Genomic DNA, 27161 nt, shown 5'->3' on the forward strand with positions numbered 1-27161 from the left:
CTCCACAACGGCCCCCCCGCGGCGGGATGCCTGGCTTTCACCTTGGGGATGCCCAGTACGGGTTAGCCCACAGGGAAAAACCAGGACGGGTTCCCAATGCAAGCGCCGAGATGCCCAAGGGTAAGTCGAGCGCTATATAAGAACAAACATACATACATACATACATACATAGCTGCACGCTCCTCTACTGCTGGCATCCATATCTAAAGCATGTCCAGTTGCATGCTTTAAACCATTCCTACATGTGATTGTACCAGACATCACTAATATGGAATGTCTCTCTTACCACGGGAGTTGTTCATGCCCTCAGCCCCCCCCCCCATCAAGCCACTACCACCCCGGAAGTTACAAATCTACCAGCAGATGGGCCTGTCTCAGGAAACAGTCAACCAGCGTCTACCCTCCCACACCCCGTGCATGAAAAGAGAAGTTACAAAACCAATCCAAAAATGTTTTGGTACAGAACCAACATCCGCCATGATCGTCAGTTAGAATTCAGAAACAACTAGGGCACATGATCCATATTAGCCAATATCCCAGAATCTCTCCCTCTCTACATGTACGAAAGCAACAAAGCTACCGTATCCCTCCTCCTTCTCGCTGCGCCCTAATACTTAGTGTACCTTTTATTCCACCTGGAAAGATTAGAGAATTGAATAGGCTTTTATGGAGCTGCATTGGCCTTGAATCTTCATGATTGGTACCATGTGGCGTAACCAAGCGATCGCTTTTTCCTGCTTGCTCTTCAGTATGTAAGCCCATTGGAGTAGCTCTTAGAGCAATATTGGGTACATTTCTAAAAATACCCTCACACCTAATCTAATTCAAGCTGGAAAACAACCCAGAGAACCATGCTAACATCACTATATGTTTGCATCTCCTCTTTAATTTGATGAAGGTTTTCCATGGAGGGAAAGGGACTAAAATCAAAATCCTAGTGCTAGAAGAGACCAGACCGTACTGGTTCTGCCTGACCTCCTGGCCTAGGAACACTCATTATAAAATCACCAAAAGTAAAGACTCAGGAAATTATCTTAGAAACCAAGCTCTCCGCATGCTCCAGTGCAATGCAGAGTACTCCGTAAAACACTTCCTCTTCCTTAAACAAACCATGTACTGGATATCAAGAGGGCCCTAGCCACGGGACGCTGTGGACCGTGCACTGTAATATGCTTGGGTTTCCCAAAGGCACACAGGCATGCTCCATTCCAATAGAAAATGTTTGCACAGTGTGCCTAAAGCTTGTCAAACATGACTGCATCAAACCACAACTGAGAGCACTTTGCTCGCTCTCAGTTGATGCAAGTATTAAGCTCAAGTCCTCTGCATTGGTCACAATGATAACGTGGAAACGGCATAACACATCTAGGTTCTTTATCCCTGCAATTACAAAAGATTGAGGTACCATGGTTTTTCAGTTGTACACCTCATCACAGGAAAAATGCTTTAAACACAGAGGTAGAACCTTAGAAGTCAAGGCTTTAGACTTTGGAATGCTTGGAGCCTAAACCAAAGAGCGGAATCCATCTACATGGCATTCAGAACGCTGCTGAAAACAACTTTTCAGACGTGCTTACAGTTAGGTTCTTTATTCAGCAAAGGGGCACAAACAAGGAAATCAGCCAAGGATCTGCTTCATCAACCAGATTATATTATTTTTAAAACTTTCAGTGCTCAGAAGTAACCCACAGCATACATAGAGTGCTTTAATAAAACTGACACATACTAAATATTTCTTCACGATCCACTGTGAAGTAGAAAATTCACTTCTTTGAAACCTAAAGCTACATACATACATACATACATACATACATACTTTGGAGACCCCATTGCAAAACAATAGCTCTCCAGCATTCGCTGTCATAGATTTATAAACTTGAGTTTTTCTCTGTAGTCCGGTTGGGCATACATTTAACGTAAAGTGTACAAGGTTGGTCAGTAAGAGTACGCATAGGCAAAACGGTGGCCAGCATTTAAGGCATTTCTCCTGGGGTTAAAAGACACTAAATCGAAGAAGGTATTGCCATATTACTTCCGTTTCAGCATGAAAACAATTAGCATTTAACAAACCCCAAGACGTCCCTATTTGCCTGGCAAAAATGACAGGTCTGTTTGTCTCTTTTGTCCTAATCTTTTTGAGCTAGGCCCATGCTCACTCCTCTTTTGTTTATTTTTCAATGTTAACAGATCTCAACATTCTGTGTTGTGTACTTAGTGTTTATATACATTATTTGCTCTTCACTAACAGCAGATGCGATGGTCTTTGTCAATGTTTCCTCTAACCTGTGATCTGATAAGAGCTTACTTAATGGGGAATATGGTAAGCATGACCCAAGCTCAGAACTGTGGTAACTTGCTAAAGTTTTTTTCTGTTTCCTTTGGGTGTCTCTCTCTCTCTCTCTCTCCCTGTCTCTCTCTCTCCCTGTCTCTCTCTCTCTCTCTCTCTTCCTGTCTCCCATACGTTTGAGCCAGTACCTGTACCCAGATGCTTAATGAATTTCAGACCTGACATTCAATTCAGTTTAAATTATGTCTATTGAGACCATAGTCTAGTAAACAATAAAATCCAAAGATCTAAAAATAAAGTTAAAACATGTGTTTCCTTCACAAATGTTATAAATCAACTTAAAATTCACAGTTTATTTACAAATAGTACATACCCACCAAAAAGCCTCTTAGAAGAAGACTAAGATATTGCTCTATATTTAACAAATACTGTTTTTAAAAGTTAACTGTGTTGAGTTATGAACCCAACAGAGCGTCTGAACAAAACTATCACTGGTTTAGTCGACTCAGCAGAAAGTCAAGGGTGGCTGAGCGAGAAGGAGGCTTCCTTCCTCATCAAGAAAGAGCCCAGGACCCCCTATTTCTATATTCTACCCAAGATTCATAAGGGGGTCACACCAGTGCCAGGACGCCCTATAGTGTCAGGCATCGACTCGATTCTCGAACCTCTATCGCAATTTTGCGATCATTTCTTAAAACCACTGGTAAAATGTACACCATCATATATACAAGACACCACTGATGTGTTACGCCTGCTAGACCAGGTCCAGGACACCAACGACATTAACTTCCTCATCACTCTAGATGTTGAAGCCCTCTACACTAACATCCCACAGAGGGCGACTCTAGAAGTGATTGAGGAAGTTTTGAGTAGATCTCCCTGGGAGTCACCTACTCCACCTTCATTCATCATAGACTGTGCCACGCTAGCCCTCACTGAAAACTTTTTTGAATTCCGAGGCCAACTCTACCACCAGATTCAAGGTACTTCCACGGGGAGTACCTTTGCTCCTAGTGTGGCCTGTCTCTATATGGCGTCATTTGAGGGAGAACACATCTTCTGTGACACTAACCCATATCGCCACAATATTCGTCTATGGAAACGTTTCATAGATGATATCCTGATTTTTTGGACAGGAGATTGTGAAAGCTACAATACTTTTTTCACATGGATCAATAATCTCAATCCTTACCTCAATTTCACTATAACAGCATCCCCCTCCCAGATTGCCTTTTTGGACTTAACTATTAAGCTCACACAAGGCAATTTCTCCACTACTTTATACAGGAAAGCTACTGATCGCAACAGCCTGTTACATTTTAACAGTCATCATCCAAGATCACTCAAAGAAAATTTACCCTTTGGGCAGTTTCTGAGAGTAAGAAGGAATTGTAGCACATTGGACACATATAAAAATGAGTCAGCGATCCTTGCCTGCAACCTGAGGGAGAGACGATACCCGCTGAGAAGTATCACCCAGTCAAGAAAACGGGCTCGGAATAACAATAGAGAAGGACTGTTGGACCCCAAAGAAGAAAAAAATGATCCCCAATCATTGACCTGTGCCACGACTTTCACACCAGCCTCCAACCAAGTGACCAAGGTGCTGAAAAAACACTGGAACATCCTCAATACGGGGACCATGAGTCTTGAACTGCCCCGGTTTGCATAAAAGCGTTCCAAGAACATTAAGGATATGATTGTACAAACCAGACCAAAACCCAAAACCAAGTCTTCACAGAGTACGCTCTGGCAATTACCCACGGTAAAAGGACACTATCCATGCGGTATGTGTAGTGCATGTACTTTTACATCCATACACAAGACAGTTACACTCAACACTACCTTTATTTGGGAATTGAGGTCGCATACAAACTGCAACACAGCTAACTGTATTTATCTTATAACATGCCCCTGCGACTTATACTATGTGGGGATGACGACTCGACCCATCAAATTGCGCATTTCAGAACACCGCAGCAATTTCCGCTGCAACAAAAATAACACCAAGATATGTGTACATTTTCTGGAGAAAAGACACTCGCCAGACTCGGTGAAATGGCTGATTTAAGAAGCCAACCCCCATTTTACCAAGCAGAGCCTTTTTGTGAAAGAACAAAGATGGATACACCGCTTGAACTCCGACATTGATGGTCTCAACGATGACATCCCATGGGGGGCAATCAAGACTTAACTAGTCTGTATCCTATATAACACCATACAGGGCAATTGTCCTACAACTAGATTACCCACTGCACTGATATACTGTCTAGTGCTGACCTTCATTTCAGCCTATATTCTATCCTTTTTTAACTACTTGCCCCTCTTTTGGACACCAATCGATTTGATAAATGATCTAGGAAGAAACCATACACTCGTTCCACTGTCCATATTGGACCTTCACGGTTTATATATCATTAAAATCTTCCCGCTATCCCATTCCAAAATGGCCGACACATTTGCCGATATTACTAAGCAAGCAGACGTTAACATTACATCGGTAACAATATGGGGATTTAATAATAAAAAAATTTCTCACGCCTTTTTTATCCTGTGCAGTGCATCTTTCCCATTCTATGATGTTGGTCACCTTTAGTTACAATGAATTCCGTTGTACTGACTAAACTCGACCATATGTCACGTGACACGTTTTTTTGCATAAGTCCTTCCTCTGTGCCTTTGACGCTACCTTCAAGACTTGGTGGTAAGGGTAGGTCAAGACACACGGCATGAGCGAGGCAAAATGTAAGTACTACAGCACCCCCAAAACAACCCCCCCCCCTTTTGGATTTGGCCACAATATTTTGTTCTTTAAACTCTATTTACGCATATATATAGAGTAGATACCCCCAGCGTCCCTATCAAGCCGCGTACTGGCTTAATTGCAATCAGTACTGCCTAGCATCCACATTGGTTGTTACGTATATTGCATTTTGGAATACACTTTGATTTCATTACTGTTACATAGACTCGGCACCAAGCCGATGTTAACACTTTGTCAGGGGGTTAGTAACAACTCTTGCGCTGACTCACCGTTAGAGATTTTACTCGTACCTTTGGATTAATGTCTCTCATTGGCCCTCATTTCGTACTGTGTAAATCGGTCTCTCTCCCATTACTGGGTTTCCACAGACCAACATTCCGTGGTTGAGTTCATGTTGTTCGTGTACGCTCAGCGCCCATTACGTTTCATGAGTTTGCCTCAATGTATGTTTTTTCAGACCACTTTACTTTGAATTATTTCTTTATTGGCCACATAGACCAGCTCAGAGGCGCTTCTACATAGGAGATAGCTGATTAACTACTGCTTCTATGTTTTAGACTTGTCTCATACCACATGTTTATTTTATCTTCATTTTATTGTTGTGTCTACATTTTTGTCTTATTATTTCATTACCCATTCCACTACCGGTTTCCGGTTTAGTCCTACTTTTAGAGGATCTATCGCTTATGCTCAACCCACCAAGTACTGTTGTGTTCTGAATTTCTACTGAATAAGGTGAGTCACTTGAGTTTATTTCTTGCTGCTGCTGTTTTTTAACGTACTCCACATAGGCGACTAGTCACTATAGTTCACTGTGGGGATACACCACTTATTAATTGTGTCCTGTTGTGCTGCTCAACCCACCAAGTACTGTTGTGGTCTGAATTTCTACTGAATAGGGTGAGTCACTTGAGTTTATTTCTTGCTGCTGCTGTTTTTTAACGTACTCCACATAGGCGACTAGTCACTATAGTTCACTGTGGGGATACACCACTTATTAATTGTGTCCTGTTGCGCCCAGACGCATCAGTAATCACCACCGATTCATGCTAACTAGGACACATTAGTCACTTCGAAGGCTGTTTTTTAATTGTCATGTCCATTGAATATCTATACATGATGAGTATAACCTACCTTCCTTTCTTTACAGGTAGTACCAGACTATGACAGGTATTTTAGTCAAGAGATACTGACTCGCTTAAAACCTGCTTTCACTGAGAGGATTAATATTATCAAGTTCTCTCCTTTTGTAGATAGTTTTTTTAGGTCCTGAAGAATCGCGAGTGTAACAGCTCCATGCGAGAAACATGTTGACCATCAAACACTAATATAGATCACTCCTACACGAGACATTATACTCTGTTGAGTGCTATACAAACGTTTTTAATCAGGGAAGGAGGCCTTCAGAATAAAACTAAATTCCTAACCGGCACTTCCAACCCTGTTTTACATCACTTATTCACATCTACATTAGTCAGGCCCCCACACCCGTACTTCACCATACGGCAGTTGGATTGAAGATCTCTGACAAAGTGCCCCTTTTTAGGGAGCCCGTTAGGCATTGCACCGCCGGCCCGACGAGGAGCATGACACCTGAAAGGGTGTGTGAGGGCATTATTATCCAACAAATGGATTACCAACTATATACGCAATTTGTATTTAGTTATATCCAGCCTTCTTGTTGACTCCTCCTTTCTTGTCTTGAGGAACAGCAGGTATACTCCTTTTTGGTAGTCTTCACCCTTGGGGCCACTTGTCTTGCTGGACCTCCCACTCCCCTGTGAGTGGAAATAGCCCCTACTGTCCCTCTCTTTGTAGTTAATGAATAAAAGACAATCAAACAAAATGTGGCAACAAGTACATTTTATGTTTAAAATACACCTATCGTTCCCATTATTTTATCTTGATTTTAATGCTTTACGTGGAACTAAAAGTAAGACCTAGAGTCCTGGTCTAAATTTCAATATTTCCAAATATTATTTTTGATCCGGTGAATGGGAGATACAAGAAAGTGTCCTCCACTCCAGTGAATTTAAAGTTAAAGAAATAGACTACTTAGAATCTATATAACCTCTATCTCTAATACGTGGTGTTCCGAGAGCTAACAGCCTCATTTACAATTACGGATTCATGAGCCTAAATGCGGACGCTCCATATGAGGAGCAAAAGATTCTTTTAGTGCTCCAATCCACTTAAAGCTAGAGGTAGCCCAGCTGTATGCAGTATGTTGCTGCAATACAATACTGAAAGGTCATTATACTCCTTAAGCAAAACAGAGAGAAGATACCTTAACGCATGCATATTGACTAACTCCTTCCAAGAGGGGAGCTCTAATCTAATCGCTTGAATTGTAGTATTGGACGTTAAGTTCAATATTCGTTTCCATGTAGGGTTCTCCAAGGCATCCCAGGTTACCTTGGTATCGAAGGAAAATTGTTCTGGCCATATAACCCCCTGTGGACTAATTTTATTCATAAAAACTGTTATTAATATTAGTATCAAATACCCACCAAAGTCAGAGTTACATTTATGTAACCCTCTAATGGAGCCTGCACCGTTACCTGGTCAAAATGAACTGACAACATCATTACACTACAGCACCTTTACTTCAGTAATCTTCAGGCTTCCGACAGTTTGCTCTGCTTATAATTTATGTATTCTGCAGTTTATGTAATATTACTAAGCACATGCCAGCCATCACTGCTTTACAAACTGAAATAAAGCCATTTAGGGAAGAAATATAATTTTTTCTTGAACATACTTTAAAACTGCAACTTGCAAAGTCTAGATTTGGCTGATCCAGCTATTTTGCCATCCCAAATTGCGAAAACTCTATCAGATTGAAACCATTCTACACCTCTTGTACACACACTGGAACAAATCGGTCTCCTGCCTATAAATTTACAGGTGATCCTAAGCCTATAAAAGCCTTGTCGCAAGCTTTACGTGCTTCCGGCGGGTAGTGATTCTTCCACATTATTTAGCATCAGACTCAGTTAAGATCTCATTTATTTTGCCTCATTTCAAGCACTGGCTGAAGCTATTTTGAATAACAGTCCCTGGCCCTTCAACAGTGACTTTTCATAGAGCATTTGAATGTTATCTTTCCAGTACATTATTAGCTGGTGCAGAAAACACAGGCAGGATTGATCAGCATTAGGGTAATCATGACAATTTCATATGTTGACTATTTCCAACAAATTATTTTAGTGGGAACTTGGACACATGAGTCCACAGCTGAGCAATAATATCACAGGTTCAACAGCAGCTCAAATGTTCTAAAAGCCAGGGTAACTCTTAAAACAAGCATTGGCATAGCCAATAGGTCTCGCTTTTGGAACCTTCTAAGTATTTAGTTATGCAGCACAATATCCTTGGTGCAACCACATCAACTTTTGCGTGGCTAAACACTTATAAGGTCCCAAAGGCGAGACCTATTGGCTATGCCAATGCTTGGTGTGGTTGTGTGGTTGTGTGTGTGATTGTGTGTGTGGTTGTGTGTGTGTGTGGTTGTGTGTGTGTGTGGTTGTGGGTGTAGTTGTGGGTGCGGTTGTGGGTGTGTGTGTGGATGTGTGGTTGTGTGTGTGGGTGTGTGTGTGTGTGGTTGTGTGTGGGTGTGGTTGTGGGTGCAGGTGCGGTTGTGGGTGTGTGTGTGGTTGGGTGTGGTTGTGTGTGTGTGGTTGTGGGTGTGTGTGTGGTTGTGTGGGTGTGGTTGTGTGTGTGGTTGTGGTTGTGTGTGGGTGCGGTTGTGGGTGCGGGTGTGGTTGTGGGTTCGTGTGGAGGTGTGGTTGTGTGTGGTTGTGTGTGTAGTGTGTGTGTGTGTGGTTGTGTGTGTGTGTGTGTGGTTGTGTGTGGTTGTGTGTGTGGATTTGGTTGTGTGTGTGGTAGTGTGTGTGGTTGGTTGTGGTTGTGTGTGGTTGTGGGTTGGTGTGGTTGTGTGTGTGGTTGTGTGTGTGGTTGTGTGCGTGTGTGGTTGGGTGTGGTTGTGTGTGGTTGTGTGTGGCTATGTGTGTGTGGTTGGATGTGGTTGTGTGTGTGTGGTTGGGTGTGGTGTGTGTGTGTGTGGTTGTTTGTGTGGTTGTGTGTGTGTGTTGTGTGTGTGGTTGTGTGTGTGGTTGTGTGTGTAATTGTGTGTGTGGATGTGTGTGTGGTTGTGGGTGTGGTTGTGGGTGTGGTTGTGTGTGTGGCTTTGTGGTTGTGCGTGTGGTTGTGGTGAAGTTTGTAACACTTTTCAAAGGTCCTAGCTCCCTTTATAAAGTTGACATGCCACTGTGATCTTGGCCGAAGCATGTATTGCTTCTCAACTTAGTCAATTAACACCTGTTTAAGATAATAAAAGTATGTCGGAAGATACTTTAGCCAATCCCATGGGGTCAGAAATTGTGACCAGCCTAATTCCTTATATTCAGTATTTTGTACATTGTTCACTTACAAAGCATTAGATTGTATTTGCGAAAAGATGGTGCGCAATCTGTAAATGTAATCTTTGTACATCAGGACCTTAGCCTCGACTGCATGGACCACTGTAACAGTAGCCTCTGATTTTGTGGTCAGTTTGTTGTGGAACTCATTGATACACATGGGTGATGTACTCTGAGCGACTATGAAAGAAACCTCCACCCCATTTGAGCAAACACCACAAAGCAGAGCCCTTCCAGTTTGAAGATCTCCACATGGATGTGTTTCTTCTTTTAGTCTGCCATGTTGGAATGTCAACCTTGTCATCTAAGGTGGTCACACCACTTTTTTATGGGGCCACAGTAGGAAAGGGTGCCGTGTCCAAGAGTATGCCCCCTGGTCTCAGCTAGTGTGGGCATTCAAGATTAGGAGCCCATAAACGTGTGTGTGTGGTTGTGTGTGTGTGTGGTTGTGTATGTGATTGTGTGGGTGTGGGTGTGGTTGTGGGTGTGGTTGTGTGTGTGTGGTTTAGGGTGTAGTTGTGGGTGCGGTTGTGGGTGTGTGTGTGGATGTGTGGTTGTGTGTGTGTGGGTGTGGTTGTGGGTGCAGGTGCGGTTGTGGGTGTGTGTGTGGTTGGGTGTGGTTGTGTGTGTGTGTGGTTGTGGGTGTGTGTGTGGGTGTGGTTGTGTGTGTGTGGTTGTGTGTGTGGTTGTGGTTGTGTGTGGGTGTGGTTGTGGGTGCGGGTGTGGTTGTGGGTGCGTGTGGAGGTGTGGTTGTGTGTGGTTGTGGTTGTGTGTGTAGTGTGTGTGTGTGTGGGTGTGTGTGTGGTTGTGTGTGTGTGTGGTTGTGTGTGTGGATTTGGTTGTGTGTGTGGTTGTGTGTGTGGTTGGTTGTGGTTGTGTGTGGTTGTGGTTGTGGGTTGGTGTGGTTGTGTGTGGGGTTGGGTGTGAGGTTGTGGTTGTGTGTGTGGTTGTGTGTGGTTGTGTGTGTGTGGTTGTGTGCGTGTGGGGTTGGGTGTGGAAATCCTGTTCGGCCTACAACATTTAGTTAACATAAGAAATGAACAGGCCTTTCTCTTTAAACGTATATGCGATCAGGCCTTTACACTGTTAAACACATTCCTAAATCGCACTATAAGCATTAGTTTCATCACTCCTTAATACGTGAATAAGCAGACTACACGCGCAACTTTAATATGGTACACCCTTAACTCAATGCACTGCATTACATAAAACGCAAACACTATACATTGACTAAAAATACATTTACAATGATCTACGACATTTCTCTTCATGGAAAACATGGTTACATTTTTAATCACACCTATGTTAAACAACTCTAGTAATACAGTTCTGTGTCACACCTTAATACTACTTCAATTAATATGTGGGTGCGGACTAACAGTGAATATAATGCACCCCCAACTAATTTCGGAATAACGTGGTGCTCTATCAGTTCCCCCCCTTTGATGACAAATGTCATCACACCATCACACAATTCCCTTGGAGAAAGAACTGAGAGCTCTCTAAACTCTGTTTCCTCTGTACCACTTATAAGCTCTGATGAATCCCCACAAGCAAACCACACAAACTACAACAATGATGAGGGGTTTTAGCACAAACCCAAGGAACCCCTTCCCCAAATTCGCAAACCAACTTCCCACACGACCAAATCCCTTACCAATCTTTTCCCACACTCCCTCTTCAGTCAAATCCTCAATCTCTTGATGAATCGTGGTAATGTTGTCTATATATCTCTATAGATCCTTGCTGTTATCTGGAATATATACGTACAACATTCATGAACTTTCAATAATGTACAGACTCCGCCCTCTTTTGCTAATAATACATCTAAAGCAAGGCGGTTCTGCAAAACCATCGTCCTAATCGATAACATCTCTCCATCCACCAGTATCAATGACCTTGCTGTATTCATCGACAACTCATCAACCACAGTCGCCAACCTTCTGATCTTCACATCATTCAAGACCACACCCAAACTCGGTATCATTGCTCCAAAGATATCTCCAATCACCATCCCTGCACTCGCAGCTCTTTTTGCTCTAGAATGCTGTTCAGTTTCCAAAAGCTCCAAATCCTCTGCATGGTAGATTTTCGGAAAAATAATTCCCAAATAGCATGTACTATACCAATTCGCAGGCAACCTCACATAAGCATTCCTTCCACACACATAATAAACAGTAGGAATCACTTGCACAGAGCCTTGCAAAAAGTTTTTAGCAGAATCTTCCGTCGTGAAGATATGATCACACGTAGTTTGTCCTACCGAAACCTTTTCATAATATTTCTGATAACGTCTCACACAAAAATTCCCTTTCTGCTCCTGATCCAATGCTATGGGACCATAACTCCCCTTAGATCTATGTAATCTTTCCTCATCAGTCCAATCTACTGGACTATCCCCTGTATTTTGTGTTTCAGTTAGTTTTCTATATCTATCTTCTACTTGACCTATAAACTTTTTCTTTGTATCTGACAACAAACAAGTCAAATTATGCCGATGAGCATAAGCCGTATCCAGTTCCAAAGACGGTATGAAATACTTCCGGAGTCTGTCCTCTGACTTGTAATAATCGTACTTATTCAAATGCTTGTAAGCTGGAACTTCAGGAAGTACTGCATCATAATTGGAAAAGAAATACTCAATTGACCTCTTTCATAAAAGATACTAAGCAACAAACTACAAGAAATTCCATACGTCAGTGGAAGATGATGGTATCTAATACCCTCATCCACAGAGGAAGGTAACTGCATGAAAACATAACAGTCCTTTGCATCCATCGCATTCACATATTCATATAGCAGCTCGCACACGCATTAAGCTTAAAATCACATCTAGACCGATCTATGTGAAACCTATGACTCTCTTAGTAAAGCTCGTTTAGCTCCTATAGTGACCTCCTTTTGGCTAGAAGTGGTAGGCGTAGGTGTTCCCTGTACCTTCTCTTCCTGCTCATGTGAAACGATATATGAGGCTACAACTATTATGATTATAGAAACTAACACCAACCCTATAAGTGTACCTACCACTAATTTAGACCTACGGTGAGTATTTCCAGCATCCATGATTTTGCAAAGTTCTCAAAGTTCTTAGTTGCAGCAACAACAATTAAGAGTCTATTTCTCCTCTGGGTGTCACTTGCTAACCAGTTCGAACGAGACTTCAAGAGCTGGAAATCCCCTTGTGATTTCAGTTCCTTATTTACACAGTCCACAAAAGACTTCCCTAGCCCTCTTTCGTCGTCTTGACGGAAACAAAGTTCACCTTCAGTCCAAAATAAGATCAGCTCCCAAAATCTCTAAAACACGCTGAAAAAGTTTGAGACGAAGCAACACTAATTCCTGATGCGGTGGTACATAACCAAAAGTTGGAAAAACCAACGTCTCCAAAATTAGTTCATGAATTCTGCTTAGAAGTGGTGGATTCGGAATAGTGAGAGTCAGTATTCCTTTGATCTCCACTCCCGGAACCAACAGCAGCACATCCACTTTCAGGTTCGGGAAGTCACTGACCAACGTCAAAGACTTCAGCCTCCCCGAGCTCACCACTCCTGGCATCAGTCACAGCGTATGTCCACTCTGGTGAGGCGTACCTTTGACACGGCACTCTTGTTCTCCTGGATCTTCTCAGACTACCTCGAGCTTGCTCTTCATCACTCTATTCAGATCCAGAGGTTTCAGAAACTGGGGCAAGATCTCTTTCAGGTGCCAACCTCAGGTTCAGCTGCCTCTGGCTCACAGGCCAAACCTCTTCTGCTTTGTGGCACTTCTGCTCTCCCTTTGGGTACCCTGTGCACTACTTCCTTCTTCGGCTGAATTTGACTCTACTCCACCCACAGCAATACTTTCTCCGTCCGAGTCAAATTCGGAGCTTTGATTGGCACAACCCCTTTCAGCTCGATCCAGTGCACAACCAACTGCATCAGCAACCCTCACAGCTTGACTTGCCCTCTCAGATGGCCCAGCCACCTCAGCTGGATTTTCATTCACGAGAGGGGCTGTTTCTTCCAAGGGTGCTGGAACTCTGCGGGTATGGGAGGCATGCACCCAGTTCGGCAACCCTCCACACTTTACTGCCGTATTTGTGACCAGTATTACCTGGTACGGGCCACGCCAATGAACATCCAGGCAACTCTTCCTCACGTGTTTGCGAACAAGCACCCAATCTCCCGGGCACAGGTCGTGGCACAGGTCACTTGCGGCTGGAGCAGTTGCTGCTTGTACCTGCTGGGACACAGAACGGACTACGTCAGCCAGTCCCTTACAGTAGTCGAGAATTAAGTCATCACTGATGCTAATCAGAGCAGTAGCAGGTATCGCTAGTAATCGCATTGCCCTCCCCATCAGGATCTCATGAGGTGACAACCCGTTCTCCTATCGGGAACACTACGAAGGCTCATGAGGACCAAGGGCAGTGCATCAGGCCATTTCAGAGATGTCGAAGAACACACTTTTTCCATGGCTTCCCTGCAATGACTTCGTTTTAGACAGATCCACCTCATACCTTTTGGCCAATTCTTACAATTTCTCGTGCAGTTCTTGCCTTGCGAGTCACACCCTTCGCTACAAAAAGTAACTTATCTTGTTCGTACATGTATATCCTTTCAAGAGGCAAATTTCCATTTATTATTTCATCTACTTCTGCTTTCAACCTTACTACATCTAACATCCTCCCTTTCAGGGCACCCTTCAATATTTTTCGACAAGCCGCCCCATTCCTTTCGTCATACTCGCAGTCCTGTTCTCGAAGTCTATTCTCTCCTGTCATATTCCCAGAGACTGATCGGTTCCCTGAATTACCTTGCTCCTCACTCTCTACCGTTCTTTCACACTGATTCCTTACAGGGGGTGCCCACATCCTCAGATCTGAACTTGACTCGGCCAAAGACCTTGGTCTTACTGATCTCGCATCCACCTGTCCCCTAGAGGAGTCTGTGGTGGCTGGCAATGGCGTACTCCATTCTATAGGTTTTGGAGTCTGCTCCATTCCACTCACTTATCCATTTCCCTCAAGCACACTCCTTGATCCTGCGGTTGACTGTGCTAGACTACCAACTGTTTCTTGATCTGGGTCGTAAACTGAAACAATGGGTCCAATGGTAACCGGTACTTTTAAAGCATCCGGTAACCTCACACCTCTACCCAACCTCTGTGCTTGCTACAGACTGATTTTTCATGTCCTCGTTCCTGTCGAGATTTTCCCTACTACTCTCACCTCTGACTGAGTCTGTAATCTACTAGTCCCTTCTGCTTGAGCCGATTTCCCTTCATAGGAATCTGGATTGATGGAGGTGGTCTCTCGGATAGTAACCTCTCTACTAGGCTGTCATCTGTATCACTGTCATCGTCATCTACACTCTTTGTCTTAGCGCTGTCTGTTTTCTCCAGTAATGGGTACAATCTGTCTCCCTCTATAGTTTCTACTCTCCACCTCTTCTCTAACGCATCCCACCTCGCATCCTGAAATGCCTTAATTGACTTCTTCACCCTTTCTTGACTTCGATCTCTTTTCCTGTCATACGCTGCTCTGATCCATACATGCAATGCCTCAAACTGAGTTGGTCTCGGCAGAGGTCGCAACGAAGACATTACAGATTTTAACTGATACAACACCTCCAACCTGAAAGTACCATATCGTGGGAAAGCCAATTCTCCCTCACTATGTGTCATTTTATGCCAATTTTCAAGCCAAATTATAGTATGCAATCCCACATTCCTTGCGATATAATGCGCCGGAGTATCTTCAGGAGGGGCTTCTTCTCCCCCTCGAGTAACCACATGTTTGTCACCTCTACATAATTCTCGGAAAATCTTAAAACATTTCATGATGAACAAATTTTTGATCGCACACAATGTTTTCGTTCACTTCCTGATGTCCATCCACCAATAGCAGCGCGACTCACACCAACCGACCTATCGCAGCGCGACACACTCTGACGTCACACTTCCTCCGCTCTCAGAAGTTTCCCTCCTTCACAATTCACGTCTCACCCTTGCATTCGTCCCATTCACACTCTAAAGTAATTATCTGTCCACGAAACGACCGCACAATCACTTCTCTGACTGCCTCCGACAGTCTCTCAAAATTGTTGACCTCAAACCTGGCAATTGTCTGTCCGCGAAACGACCGGACAATCGCCTCAACTGATAGGTTTCAATCACTCAATGTTCCACATACAACAACCCACGACCAGGGTTGACTCACACATTCGCTCCCCTTATCTCGGTCTGGGTAATCGATGACGTCTCGCGATCCCCTTTCAGTGGTCTACAAAATCTACCTTGGGTGTCTTCTACACCACAATCACTTAAGCTACTCGTCGAGCCTAACATTTCCCGGGCTGCGCGCCCTCACAGCCTGATCCCACAATCACTCAACACTCACTCCAACTCCGCAAGACATCACACAATCAAATCAATACTGCAATCTGCAAAACATATCACCCTATTCATACTCACTCCTCCGCGAACTGCTGCTTTTCGCCGCACCGCTACTCTCCATCAATCTCCATCATCTGCCATCGTCCGCTGCTCACCATCCGATAGGTCACCATCACTCGACTGCTAAGGGCCTCTAGAATCTCTTATCTTGATCTAGATCTCCCCTCACTATCAGAGATAACCATCATACTCTTCTACCAACTGATGGGGCCTGATTCTTGTCTACTTTACCGTGGCCAAGAATCCTCTCAGGTCGCCAGAATCTTTTTATCTGCTAAATAGTGTAGAGAGGAGGAAATCACATTTTTAATACATAATCAACAGATTCCAATCTCAGTTCCAAAGGACCACTGACTCTGAATCTAAAATTTTAAGATTTTATTACAACCAAGAATAACTGCACATACAAGCACCTCAATACAAGGTGAAGAAAATAAATGAGCACTAATACAAAAGAAATTCGACGCAAGAGCCTCATTCGACTCAAAATAAGAAGAATAATCAATTCCAATAGCATCAGAAGTGCGAAAATTAGTCCAATCTCTACATTAGCCTAAAAGAAAAACAGTTAGTCTATCCCTACATTCTCTCTAAAGTGACATCCCTACTTAACATTTCCCTCCCAGGTAAGAGAGTAAAAAGGTGTCAGAAGTGAAGACTTCCTTAGAAGTACATTCACTTAGTCAGAGCTCGTTCTAAGATGCTCCTTCTAACTCCCCATCTAAACCTCAACTGCTCCACCCTCGGGGCACTGTCCCTAATACAAAATCCCAAAAACAAAGAACAGGCCCTCCGGCACACCTCTTCAGCCAGGTCTCCTTCCAGTACTTTTTAAGTGAAACTTGTACTTCATCCAACGACGGTTAGCTTGACCTTGGATCCCAGGCACCTTCTCCGCTGAAAGTATCATCCGTAAATTCCAATGTACTCCCATATTGTCTTCTCGTACCATTCTAACTCCTAAAACAAAGACCTAGTCACTCTAACGAGCTAAATGTCCTTGCACCTGCAACAGAAACATGGAAACAAAAGACTTTTCCCTTCTCTAAGATTTTCCATCCTCCTGAAACCCAAAGCCTTTACCAAGGGAAATCCTTTTCGGCCTACAACATTTAGCTAACATATGAAATGAACAGTCCTTTCTCTTCAAACGTATATGCGATCAGGCATTTGCACTGTTAAACACATTCCTAAATCACACTATAAGCATTAGTTTCATCACTCCTTAATACGTGAATAAGAAGACTACACTTGCAAATTTGATATGGTACAAGCTTAACTCAATGCACAGCATTACATAAAACCCAAACACTATGCATTGACTAAAAAATACATTTGCAATGATCTACGACATTTCTCTTCATGGAAAACATGGTTACATTTTTAATCACACCTATGTTAAGCAACTCTAGTAATACATTTCTACGTCACACCTTAATACTACTTCAATTAATATGTGGGTGCGGACTAACAGTGAATATAATGCACCCCTACAAATTTCAGAATAACGTGGCGCTCTGTCAGGCTATAGGGGCAAGAGATCACAGTATTTATGTTCTCTGTAACTAAGTTCCCACAAGGTACAAACAATGATGCACAAAAAAGTAAACTGGTTTCTGTGAGCAGTCACTCTTTTACCCTTGGCAGCTCTTGGTACCAAGCAACAAGGTATTTCAGACTTAGAAATTCCATCCCGAATTCGAACTCTCTCAGTTTTGAAACATGACGTTATTCTCTTTATCTTGTTTTATGCTTAATGCACTTATGACCAGTTCTACGAGGAACAGACTTTTGTACAGCTTTGAATAAGCTTCTTTTTTTATAGGACCGAGTTCCCTTTTCATAATTCTTCATAGTTCTAATCCGTGGTTTTTGTTGACCATAACTTCTCACTCGCAAAACATAAAATGGCCCTAGCTCTTGAAAAACCTATAGAATTCCTTTTTGACCAAGGGGGTATATTTTTGTTATTCCTAGAGGAGCATAATTTTGGCTCTACCCTTACACATCACAAATAGGCAATATAAACTTGCATTTAAGCACATGTACTTTGTGTGTCCTAGCAATATTAATGTTAAGTGTTGCACTTGACATCACTATTGAAGTGCATTCACTGTAGGATTAGAGACTCCTATATTGTAGTTGTATTCATATAGCGCTTACTACCCCTGACGAGGTATCAAATTGCTTTTCAGCGAGTAGCACAGTACTCCAGAACCCAAAAGGATTCGTGGTCGATTAGTATAGGGAAATATGAGAATAGTATTAGTAAATGGAGGTATGAGATTATTTGAGCGATGGACTTGTGAGTCTGTTTGATTTAATAGAGTAATGGAGGGATGGAAGAGGCAAGAAAATCCTAAGTGTTAATTGAGAGATCATAGTAGTAAACTGATGCGTAAAGGAGAGATGGAGGAGGAAAGAGCCTGTAGAAAGGCTTGAGGGAGAAAGATAATCAGAGTAGAAAAAGGAGGTTTAGGATGAGTCAAGGAGAGATAACATGAAGGGGGGGGAAATTAGTAGGGTTGTTTGGGAGCTCATAGTAGTTAACTGATGTTTTGGGGTGAGCCAAGAGGTGTAGAGGAAGGAAGGAGGAGTCCAGGAAGGGTTATTTTGGAGATCATAGCAGTAGAAGGGTTTTGGAATTGGAAAATGAAGATAGACGATACATTGATAGAGGTATAGGGTAATGGTAGGACAGAGTAAAGCTTGAAGGAGGTATTTTTTTGTCTTGTACATTAGGACTAAAATATTAAATATATGTGTAAGGAATATAATGTATTAAGATTTGTGTGTTTTGTTTATGTAGAGTAGTGAGAGGAGATATTGATGTAGTGGTTTTCTGTGAAAGATTTGTATGTGCAGTACTGCTGGTGAGCGGTATTTGAATAGTACAGGGGTAGTGATGTGTTTTGGAGAAGAGTATGCGCTAAGAGGGGGTGGGTAAGAGTTATGAGTTTGTGTTAGATTTGATCACTGGAATAGGTAATGTGTGTGGTGGAGTGGCATGCGAGGATTGTATGGTTTGTGTATTGTGGGCAATTGTTAAAAAGAGGAGGCAGGTGTTGGTGGATGGTGTGATCGAAGGCTGAGTATAGTTTTTGTCTTGATAAAAGGGGGGGCTGTTAGGGGCAAGTAGAGGATAGAGCTGGTGTTTTGTTTGAACAGGGAGTGTGTCTGGGTGCATTAAAGTTATGTATAATGTGGCTTCATGTTGGTGATGTGTAGATGTGTTATTGGTAAAGGACAGAGCGATGTTCTGTGTGAGAATGCAGGTGCCACAGTGTTGTAGCTGAGGTAGAGTTGTGTGTAGGTGTGGTTTGTGGGGTTTTGTAGTGGTTCAATACACAATTAAATCTTTCAGTTTTGTTTGTGGTGCACAAGTAGAATGCCTGTGCTTGGATGTTGGCGGATATGGAGGGCTTAAGTGAAAAGGTCCAAACAGGCAACTGCCCTTGACATTTCCACCCAGCCCAAACAGGCAACTGCCCTGGTCCTCTCCGCTCTTCGCCTTGACGCCTGGGCGCTATGCTTAAAATTGTCCTCTTGGCCAATGTGAACCTAGCCCTAACCAATCAGAGCCCTAACCAATCAGAACCCTAACCCTAAGGTCAATGGAAGACCTGGCCCTAATAACCAATCACAGCTCTAGCCCTAACAGCCAATCAAAGCCAAAGCCCTAATTCTCAAGTCCAATAGGAAGCCCTAGTAGCCAGTAAGAATCCTAGCCCAACAGCCTATGCAGCAACACCCCCGACAACAAGAACCAGATACAACAGCACTGGTAGACCACACAACACCAAGCTTTTAATTGACATCTACACAATTATTACACCACATCCATGCCATCATATACGCATGACATACATCAGACTGGAAGTTGAATAGTAGTACATTAATTACACTACTAGGATTTTTGGACCTGCCTTGCTACTTACCCAAAAGCATGAAAGATCGTTAAGCAAAATAAGATGACAAATATTAGTGCAGCAAAGAAATATTTGACCTACGCCAGCAGCAAAGGGCTATATTACACCACATCCACCCTCGCATGCACATATCCGCTTATGTGCCTTAACTCATTAAATGACATCTACTGTTTAGGTGATTGAATAAACCATCCTTATACCATTAAAATGAATTTACTTTAGAAACGAAAATAATTTATATAATGTGTGCACTAATGTTTCATATTTGCATTTAAATGTAGTTCTTAGTCATATGTATACACATGTACTCAAAATTCCATCTGTATACTGACATTTTCCATTTATTTGTAAGTTGAATGTGCACATGTATGTTAAATGTGCACCATTGATTTAATGCACACACTTGTCTTGACTAGGCCTGTATTGCTTAAAGAAACACTGTCTGATTTCAGGAGCGCTTTCCTTTGGACTTTAAGAGGTTTAGACCTCTATGCTTATCCCTTTTGACTCTTTGCTGAGTGTGGCTTAGGCTAACACTTATACCCCTAGCCCAAGAAGACTCTTGAACCGAGCTTCTGAAATGCTGACACCTTCTCGTATCTTTCCGCACTTCTCCACATTTTCTTATTTTCCTGCATGTACCTGATTTTTTAGATCCTTTTAGCTTATTAAACCATCCTCCTTAGTTTGGACTTTAATTTAGATGGTTTAGGCTTCACTCATGTATAGAAGAGAGAATCAGAAACTCTTCTCTGGGCATCAAATTCTGTTATTAATCTTTTGTATTGCTGTGACTGAACTTCTTGTCTGCCTTATACTGGTACACCTGAACTTCTTTAGGATTTAGGGGTTATCCTGTTGTTCTGTGTCTTTACAGCATGGTATTAAGATGTGCTCATCTTAAACAGACTGCTAACTTGTAATAAACCATCTTAACAATAGTCACAAATTCCTGGTCCTTATTGTGTAGCTAAATGCGTTGTACTGTTAATTAAATTGATTGATTAAATGCTTACGCCCTTTACCTCTCAGTCAGCAAAACAAAGGTCTACCGGCTAACAATGGTAAGAGGGTTGGCCCAGTGCTGGATTTTACCGATTCTGTTTCTTTTTTGATCTTATGACTTATTGCTTAAAAAAGTACCTCTATGTATTCCCCTACAGGTCAAATAGTTTATTCTTTCATAACTAGTCCCCACTGGAATAGATTGCAGGCAACACACCGGCTACTAGTTTGTCATCAAAGGGTTTCTTCTTTCGGGATAATTTATTTTCCATCGCTTTTTTGACAAATGAAGGGGAAGAGCATGTATGCTTACACACATTATTTGGTTTGCTTAAGAATCGGTGTAAGAGTATCTCTGTACCTGTTTAAGCGCAAGAACATGTACATGCGTGTTTTTAGACATATCAGCTATATTGAGTGTCATATTTTTAAACTGATATTATCATGTCCAGTCATACTTTTGCTGCTTCTCTAGTGTAATTTGTCTGTAGCTTAATTAATGAACTGTTGGTGTTTCAACACATCTATACTAGTGAATAATTGTATTTTGTATATGTCTAGTTGTGTACACATGTATGGTTATGTTTGCTTCAGCCACACATATGTGGGATTATCAAATGGATGGTCTAAGGTCATGCATGGATGATTTATCCCTCTTGTGATATTGTTTATGTTCACCCTTACAGATATTCCTTTTACATCTAGATGATCTTAAGGGTACATTTCGACTTTATAGTTAATGTCAGACTAATTGCATATTCGACTGTTACTTAAACTTGAACTCCTCCTTCCATTATTTGTCAGCAATCAGCCTCAGATTTGGAGTTCTCCACGGGTCATGCCTATGATGCCTACCACATTTCAGCAGTGGTACAAACACACTGCTGAATTGTGAGACTGGAGTGGCCTTTTGCGGCTGGGTCTCTGAAACTCAGGAACTTTTTTAACATGTGGGCTATGGCAGCCAGTACTCAGGCCAGTGATGGAGGACGACACTTAGCAACAGCAGTTGTTGGGTCTATTGAGCTTGTAAGTTTGCACCCGTTTGACTTTCTGACACGTTTGTTGTGTTTTCTTCAGTTCCCTCTGTAGTTAGTTCCATCTTAGGCTAAGTTCTAGCACCTTCCTCCTCTCCTGTGATCTTCTAAAGTCCTGTGCTACTCACCAGTTGGTGTTCCTTACTCTTTTTGGCTCACTTACCCAATGATTTACAAATCAAAGACTCGTTGGACCAATGCTTCCTCCCTTTTTGGTTGTTTAGCTGCTTGCTAGTACCTGTGGGCCTAGTTAGAGTGCTTCCTCTACCCAACTCTGGTAAGCACCATTATGAGTGTTGGCCCTTGGAGAGTTTATTGGTAATTATGGATATTATTCTACTGTGTGCTCTCTGATATTGAAACCCGAAGAGAGTCCTTCTGAGCATTCTGTCACATGTTTTGCCATATTGCCATCAGGACCTCCCCTTCCTCTCTCTTTTCATGCCCCCCTTTTTCCAAGGGGGAGCCTTATCCTCAGGGTTGTCTCCCTTCACGCTTTTGGTACGCTGTCTTTGGGAGCGAGGTGGATTAACACTACTTCTGAGAAACCAAGACCAGACTTGTTTTGTGATAGTATTCTTGCCATCCCTGACACATGCAGGCCAGATGCATTAAGTACATTTGCGCATATTTTTGTAAATATGTATGTATTAGTATTTATATATCCTAAATAAAAAACTAGTAAAAAAACAGAGCACTGTCAATTACATAGGGTGTTGGGAGATGATCTACAAGATAATGTACAACAAGAGGGGATTATACAAATACCATGCAACAGTTTTATTAAATTAATTGCACCCTTAATTAGGATATGATCTCTCAATGTTAATGGTCAGTATACCACTAGCAATCAAATAACCTCTGACAAAATTCAGGCTCAGTAGGACACCAGACTTATGTAAGGTCAACAGTGTGGCGAAACCAGTGCAAGAACTTAAAATGAAACAATGTGTGCCTGCCATAGGGATTTTTTACCCTGTGCATACAACACTAATCTCAGCATTGCTCTGCAAATTCCTCTCCAAAATCAAATTTTCAAGCCTCTCTAACAGTCATGTACACCTCCATTTTAGAGGACAACACTATGCCATGCAAATCATTTTTAATTTTACAATTTTGTAAAAAGATTTTCCTATAGAGTTCAGTTACAGGTATCCATATCGCCAACACTGGCTGTCACAGCCTGTAACGCTTGATACCATGCCCAAAAGGGACTAGGGTACACTATAGATTCTCCTTGCTCGGACGGGTGTTAGCAAACCTAAGAGTAGCGATCAGATGGCTATCTTCCATGATCCCTACAAACATGCAGTGGAAGGCTTTCTTAGGATGATGTGCCCTAGCTGAGGAAAGACATATAACAGACGTTAGAACGGACGACAAAATGGAAGAGGACTGTTTTAAATGATATAGGAGCTCCTAGACACACCGTCAAATGAAGTCTCTGAGCTTAGCCTGGCTACTCTAACACTAGTCCGAGATAATGCATACAATACCCAGGCAACGGTTGACAAGGCTGGAGATGGAGGACATGGATAGCCCTGTATCCTGACATTAGTCACCTGCTGTGCCCTGTGAACTGGGATGCCTACAGCTGTACTGTTTTGTTCTGTAAATTTGCCCAAGAACTCTTCATATTTTTATTTTTATGAAAGCAATGAAGATATCCCGGAAGATAAACGATTACAGGTGGGGATTATTTCCTTTCATCGTTTGTTAGATTTGTATCTCCAGTTAGGATGCTTTTTTAAAGACTTCAGCTTTGCCCTTTAAGTTTGGGTCATGGGCCTCTTGAACAAAAAGTTACCTGTGTTTTTGTTGTGAGGATTTTGGTCATTGTGGCACTAAGTTTGAGACTCGTTTTTTGTTCAGAGCTCCACAGTGTTGTTCAGAAGCACCAGACTGTTCATCCTGTACAGTCACCATTCCTGCCATGGCAGTCAGTAGACTGTGCTACCTTCTTTTTCGGTGACTCTTCATCATTTGAATGTTAGTTGTTGCCTTAAATTCAAATTGAACAGTACTAGAAGCATCTGATCAACCGGCTTGATGTTTGGCATCTGTGGTTTATCCCTTTCCTGAGAGACAAACTTCCAGGGTACAGTTGCCCACTAGATGACCTCTGGCATTTGAAAGTGGTATTGAGTTGCTAGTCCTCTTTCCCTAAGAATCTTCATGAACATGCAGTGAGAGCCAGGGTGGCATTTGTAGATTTTCAGAGTGAGAGTTTGTTCAACCTCTGTTAAATAACTTGTTTGGCTAGACTATAGTGGTTTATAAGTTTGCTTGCTGTTGAATCATCCCAAAAGTCTGAAATTGGATGTAGTCATGAACGTAAGTTAGTGGTAGATTCCCCTACCTTTCTTCAAGCAACCTGCTAAACACTCTTCTCTGTGTGCTCTTCAATAGAGGCAAAGAGACCTAAGGTGTGGATGTTGGCAGGGGCATAAGATAACTCTTGCAGTGCAGTACAGTAGTCACTACAGAGAGTAGCTTTCACTTTTTTTTTTTATATATTCTGATCTCTGCTATGGTGAAATATTACTTTAAATTGTGTCTCAGTCCCAACACGCACTTATGTACAGTACGATCCTTCTCTCTTGTTTGTTGCAGAGAGTTCCAGTGGGTGTCCTACCTTCCAGTCAGTGGGTTCCTTGATGACGCCACACTACATCTGATGAGTAAACCACGTTGCGGTGTCAAGGATTCAGACGGTTACACCCAATGGACGGAGAGAGTAAATGCCTTATTTACAGGCAGCAAAAGACGCATGAAGCGATACTCCATGCAAAGTGCGTTTGTAAGGTGGTTCTTTGCTTTTACATCAATGCGGGTGCGTCAGTTAAGCAATTACATGTATCTCTTATGTTCTGTTGCAAATATATTTCTTGATTATTGGTTTGCGAATTCATTTTGTCGATTAAATAATGTTTAGCATATCCTCACTTCTTACGTTCATTTAATATAAAGGTAAGGTAATGTGGGGACATGTTTCCCAAATTCTTGAGTTCTGCATTTAGTCATGGGTTGTGCTCAAGTTCCTTCTTCTGCATGAAAACTGCCTTATGAATTTGTAGGGAGAGATTTTCAAAGCACTGATTGAAAACTCATTTGCCTGAGAGTTCTTGGATGACTTTTACAGATTCTAAACAAGCAAGCCATTCAATTAATTTCTTTGCCTACCACATCTCCTACAGAACTTTTCCCCCACATGGACGTCTTCACTGATATTCATGTCCGTTAAATACCTGTGTCTATATAAAAGGTTTACAAAAGCTTTCAAAAAGAGGATACTTCCACCTTGTGCCTATGTAAGGGCGCATGTATGTTTAACCTTAAAATAGCCAATGAAATATTTAGCAGAAAGAAGCAATGAATAAAATTGTTAAAAATATGAACAATTGAACTGTGTTCTTTCCAGTGTGCCCAGGGGGACACACTCAAGCTTGATTGTGCTATTCCTTGGACCATATTTAGCAGAAACCCATTACAGACAGAAGCCTCTGAAGCTTTTCAATGTCCACCTTTAATAACTAAGAATTGAAAGTGGCAGATAGATCAGCACACCTTGAGAGTGGAGCACTACCCTGTCGCTTTGAGCCTTGCTATCTGAAACTCTGAAACCGCAGATCAGGTGGCAGTTCAGACTATTCTCTGTGGAATAGAAGGTTAGTTTCAAGTTTGCAAAAGTAGAGGCTTGTTACAGCACACCTATTGTCATATAAACAGATCCAAATTTGTTTTGGACAATTGTTGGTTGCAACTTATATCGTTGGACTTTAAGAGAATGATGCAATGAGGTAAATTTAATGATGAGCATTCAGATAGTCCACACGCGTCCTAAGTAGAAAATTCTTTTATTAAATCTTATAGGTTCCCAGCACACGATTTAGCCGACACGTGTTTCGTCTTACACTTCCGGACGCGCCGCGAGTATAGATCTTTCATCAGGAATTGGTTGTCCCTTAACTTGAAACAATTTGCCTTGAAAATGTCTGAGTACAGACCAAACACGTGTCGGCTGAATCGTGTGCTGGGAACCTATAAGATTTAATAAAATAATTTTCTACTTGGGACGCGTGTGGACTATCTGAATTCTCAAAACAAATTTGGATCTGTTTATATGACAATAGATGTGCTGTAACAAGCCTCTAATTGTGTATGTTTCTATGCAGGTTATTTTATAACGTGCTAGTAGCACCTTTAGGTAGTAGGTGCTTGAGGTCTCATAAGCACGCCGCTGTACCAACAGCCACTAGCAAATAATTATTCACGCTGAATATTGATATTTGGAGACCTATTTGTTGTATATAGTTTCAAGTTTGATCAAAACATACTCTAGTTGCAGTCCTGTATTTATTTTAAAAAACTTAGCACAGGGAAACCGAGAGCTTCAGATATGGAGTGGATCATGGGAGGAAGGGGCAGTGAGCATGTTATGAGTAGCTCATGCATGCAGAAGTATGGCAATGGCAAAGACATTCTGAGATCATGTGGGCTAAGTATAATTGCAACATGAGATAAATCGAACGTTGGGGTGGAAAACAAAGTATTGCTTGAAGCTAAGAGTTTCTTTGTTGAAGTAATCCAACTCTAACAGGACACCATGGAATAAATAACAAGCTTTGGCATAGCTAATAGGTCTCGCTTTTGGGACCTTGTAAGTATTTAGTTATGCAGCACAATATCCTTGGTGCAACAACATCCACTGTTGCATGGCTAAACACTTATAAAGTCCCAAAGGCGAGACCTATTGGCTATGCCAATGCTTGTCTCTTTTACGACCAGTATTCGGCTGAGAAATGTGCGGGTCAGTAAGTCAGAGGCAACACATTGGTTTCATCATCATTGTTTTGGCCATAAGCCAAAACAAACATGGCGATTGCAGTATGAACATTAATTCTATTCAAGTCTCTCACTTTATCATAAACTCAGAAGAGAACCGAGCGTCTAGAAAGTCAACCGATTGTGCCAATTCAGAGCCTTACTTCCGGGTGGCGGGACATGCGTCTGATCATTTCAGGATTACTTATGCGCTCGGTTTACCGCCATAATGGGGTGCTTTCCGCCTCCTAATAGCCCAATTTATCAATATGACAAACCGCACAATGGAGGAGAGCTGGTGTGGAATAAAGGAACGGGGTCTTGGTGTGGCAATATCTGAATGTGACACTGCATCAGGAGATTTGTCTTGTAGGGGAGTTCAAGAAATTGCTTTCAAACTAACAAAGTCCTTATACGCTGTGCTTCAACGATTTGAACTGCGTTCAGAAGCAATCA

At 42.1% G+C, this 27161-nt stretch overlaps 1 protein-coding gene across 3 annotated transcripts in view; it reads left to right on the top strand.

Moving 5' to 3' along the window:
* MMP28 (matrix metallopeptidase 28) overlaps positions 1 to 27161 on the top strand; it is a 496737-nt gene that overhangs the window by 170983 nt on the left and 298593 nt on the right. For all 3 annotated transcript variants that reach the window (XR_014980049.1, XM_085649625.1, XM_085649626.1), the window contains exon 3: positions 24495 to 24673. Coding sequence is in view for 2 of the 3 variants with exons in the window: in XM_085649625.1 (XP_085505751.1) it covers positions 24495 to 24673 (179 nt within the window). In the remaining variant the exon portion in view is untranslated. The remainder of the gene's footprint in view (positions 1 to 24494; positions 24674 to 27161) is intronic.

The sequence above is a fragment of the Triturus cristatus genome, chromosome 3_2 (assembly GCF_964204655.1).
Source record: "Triturus cristatus chromosome 3_2, aTriCri1.1, whole genome shotgun sequence".
Taxonomy (NCBI): Eukaryota; Metazoa; Chordata; class Amphibia; order Caudata; family Salamandridae; genus Triturus; species Triturus cristatus.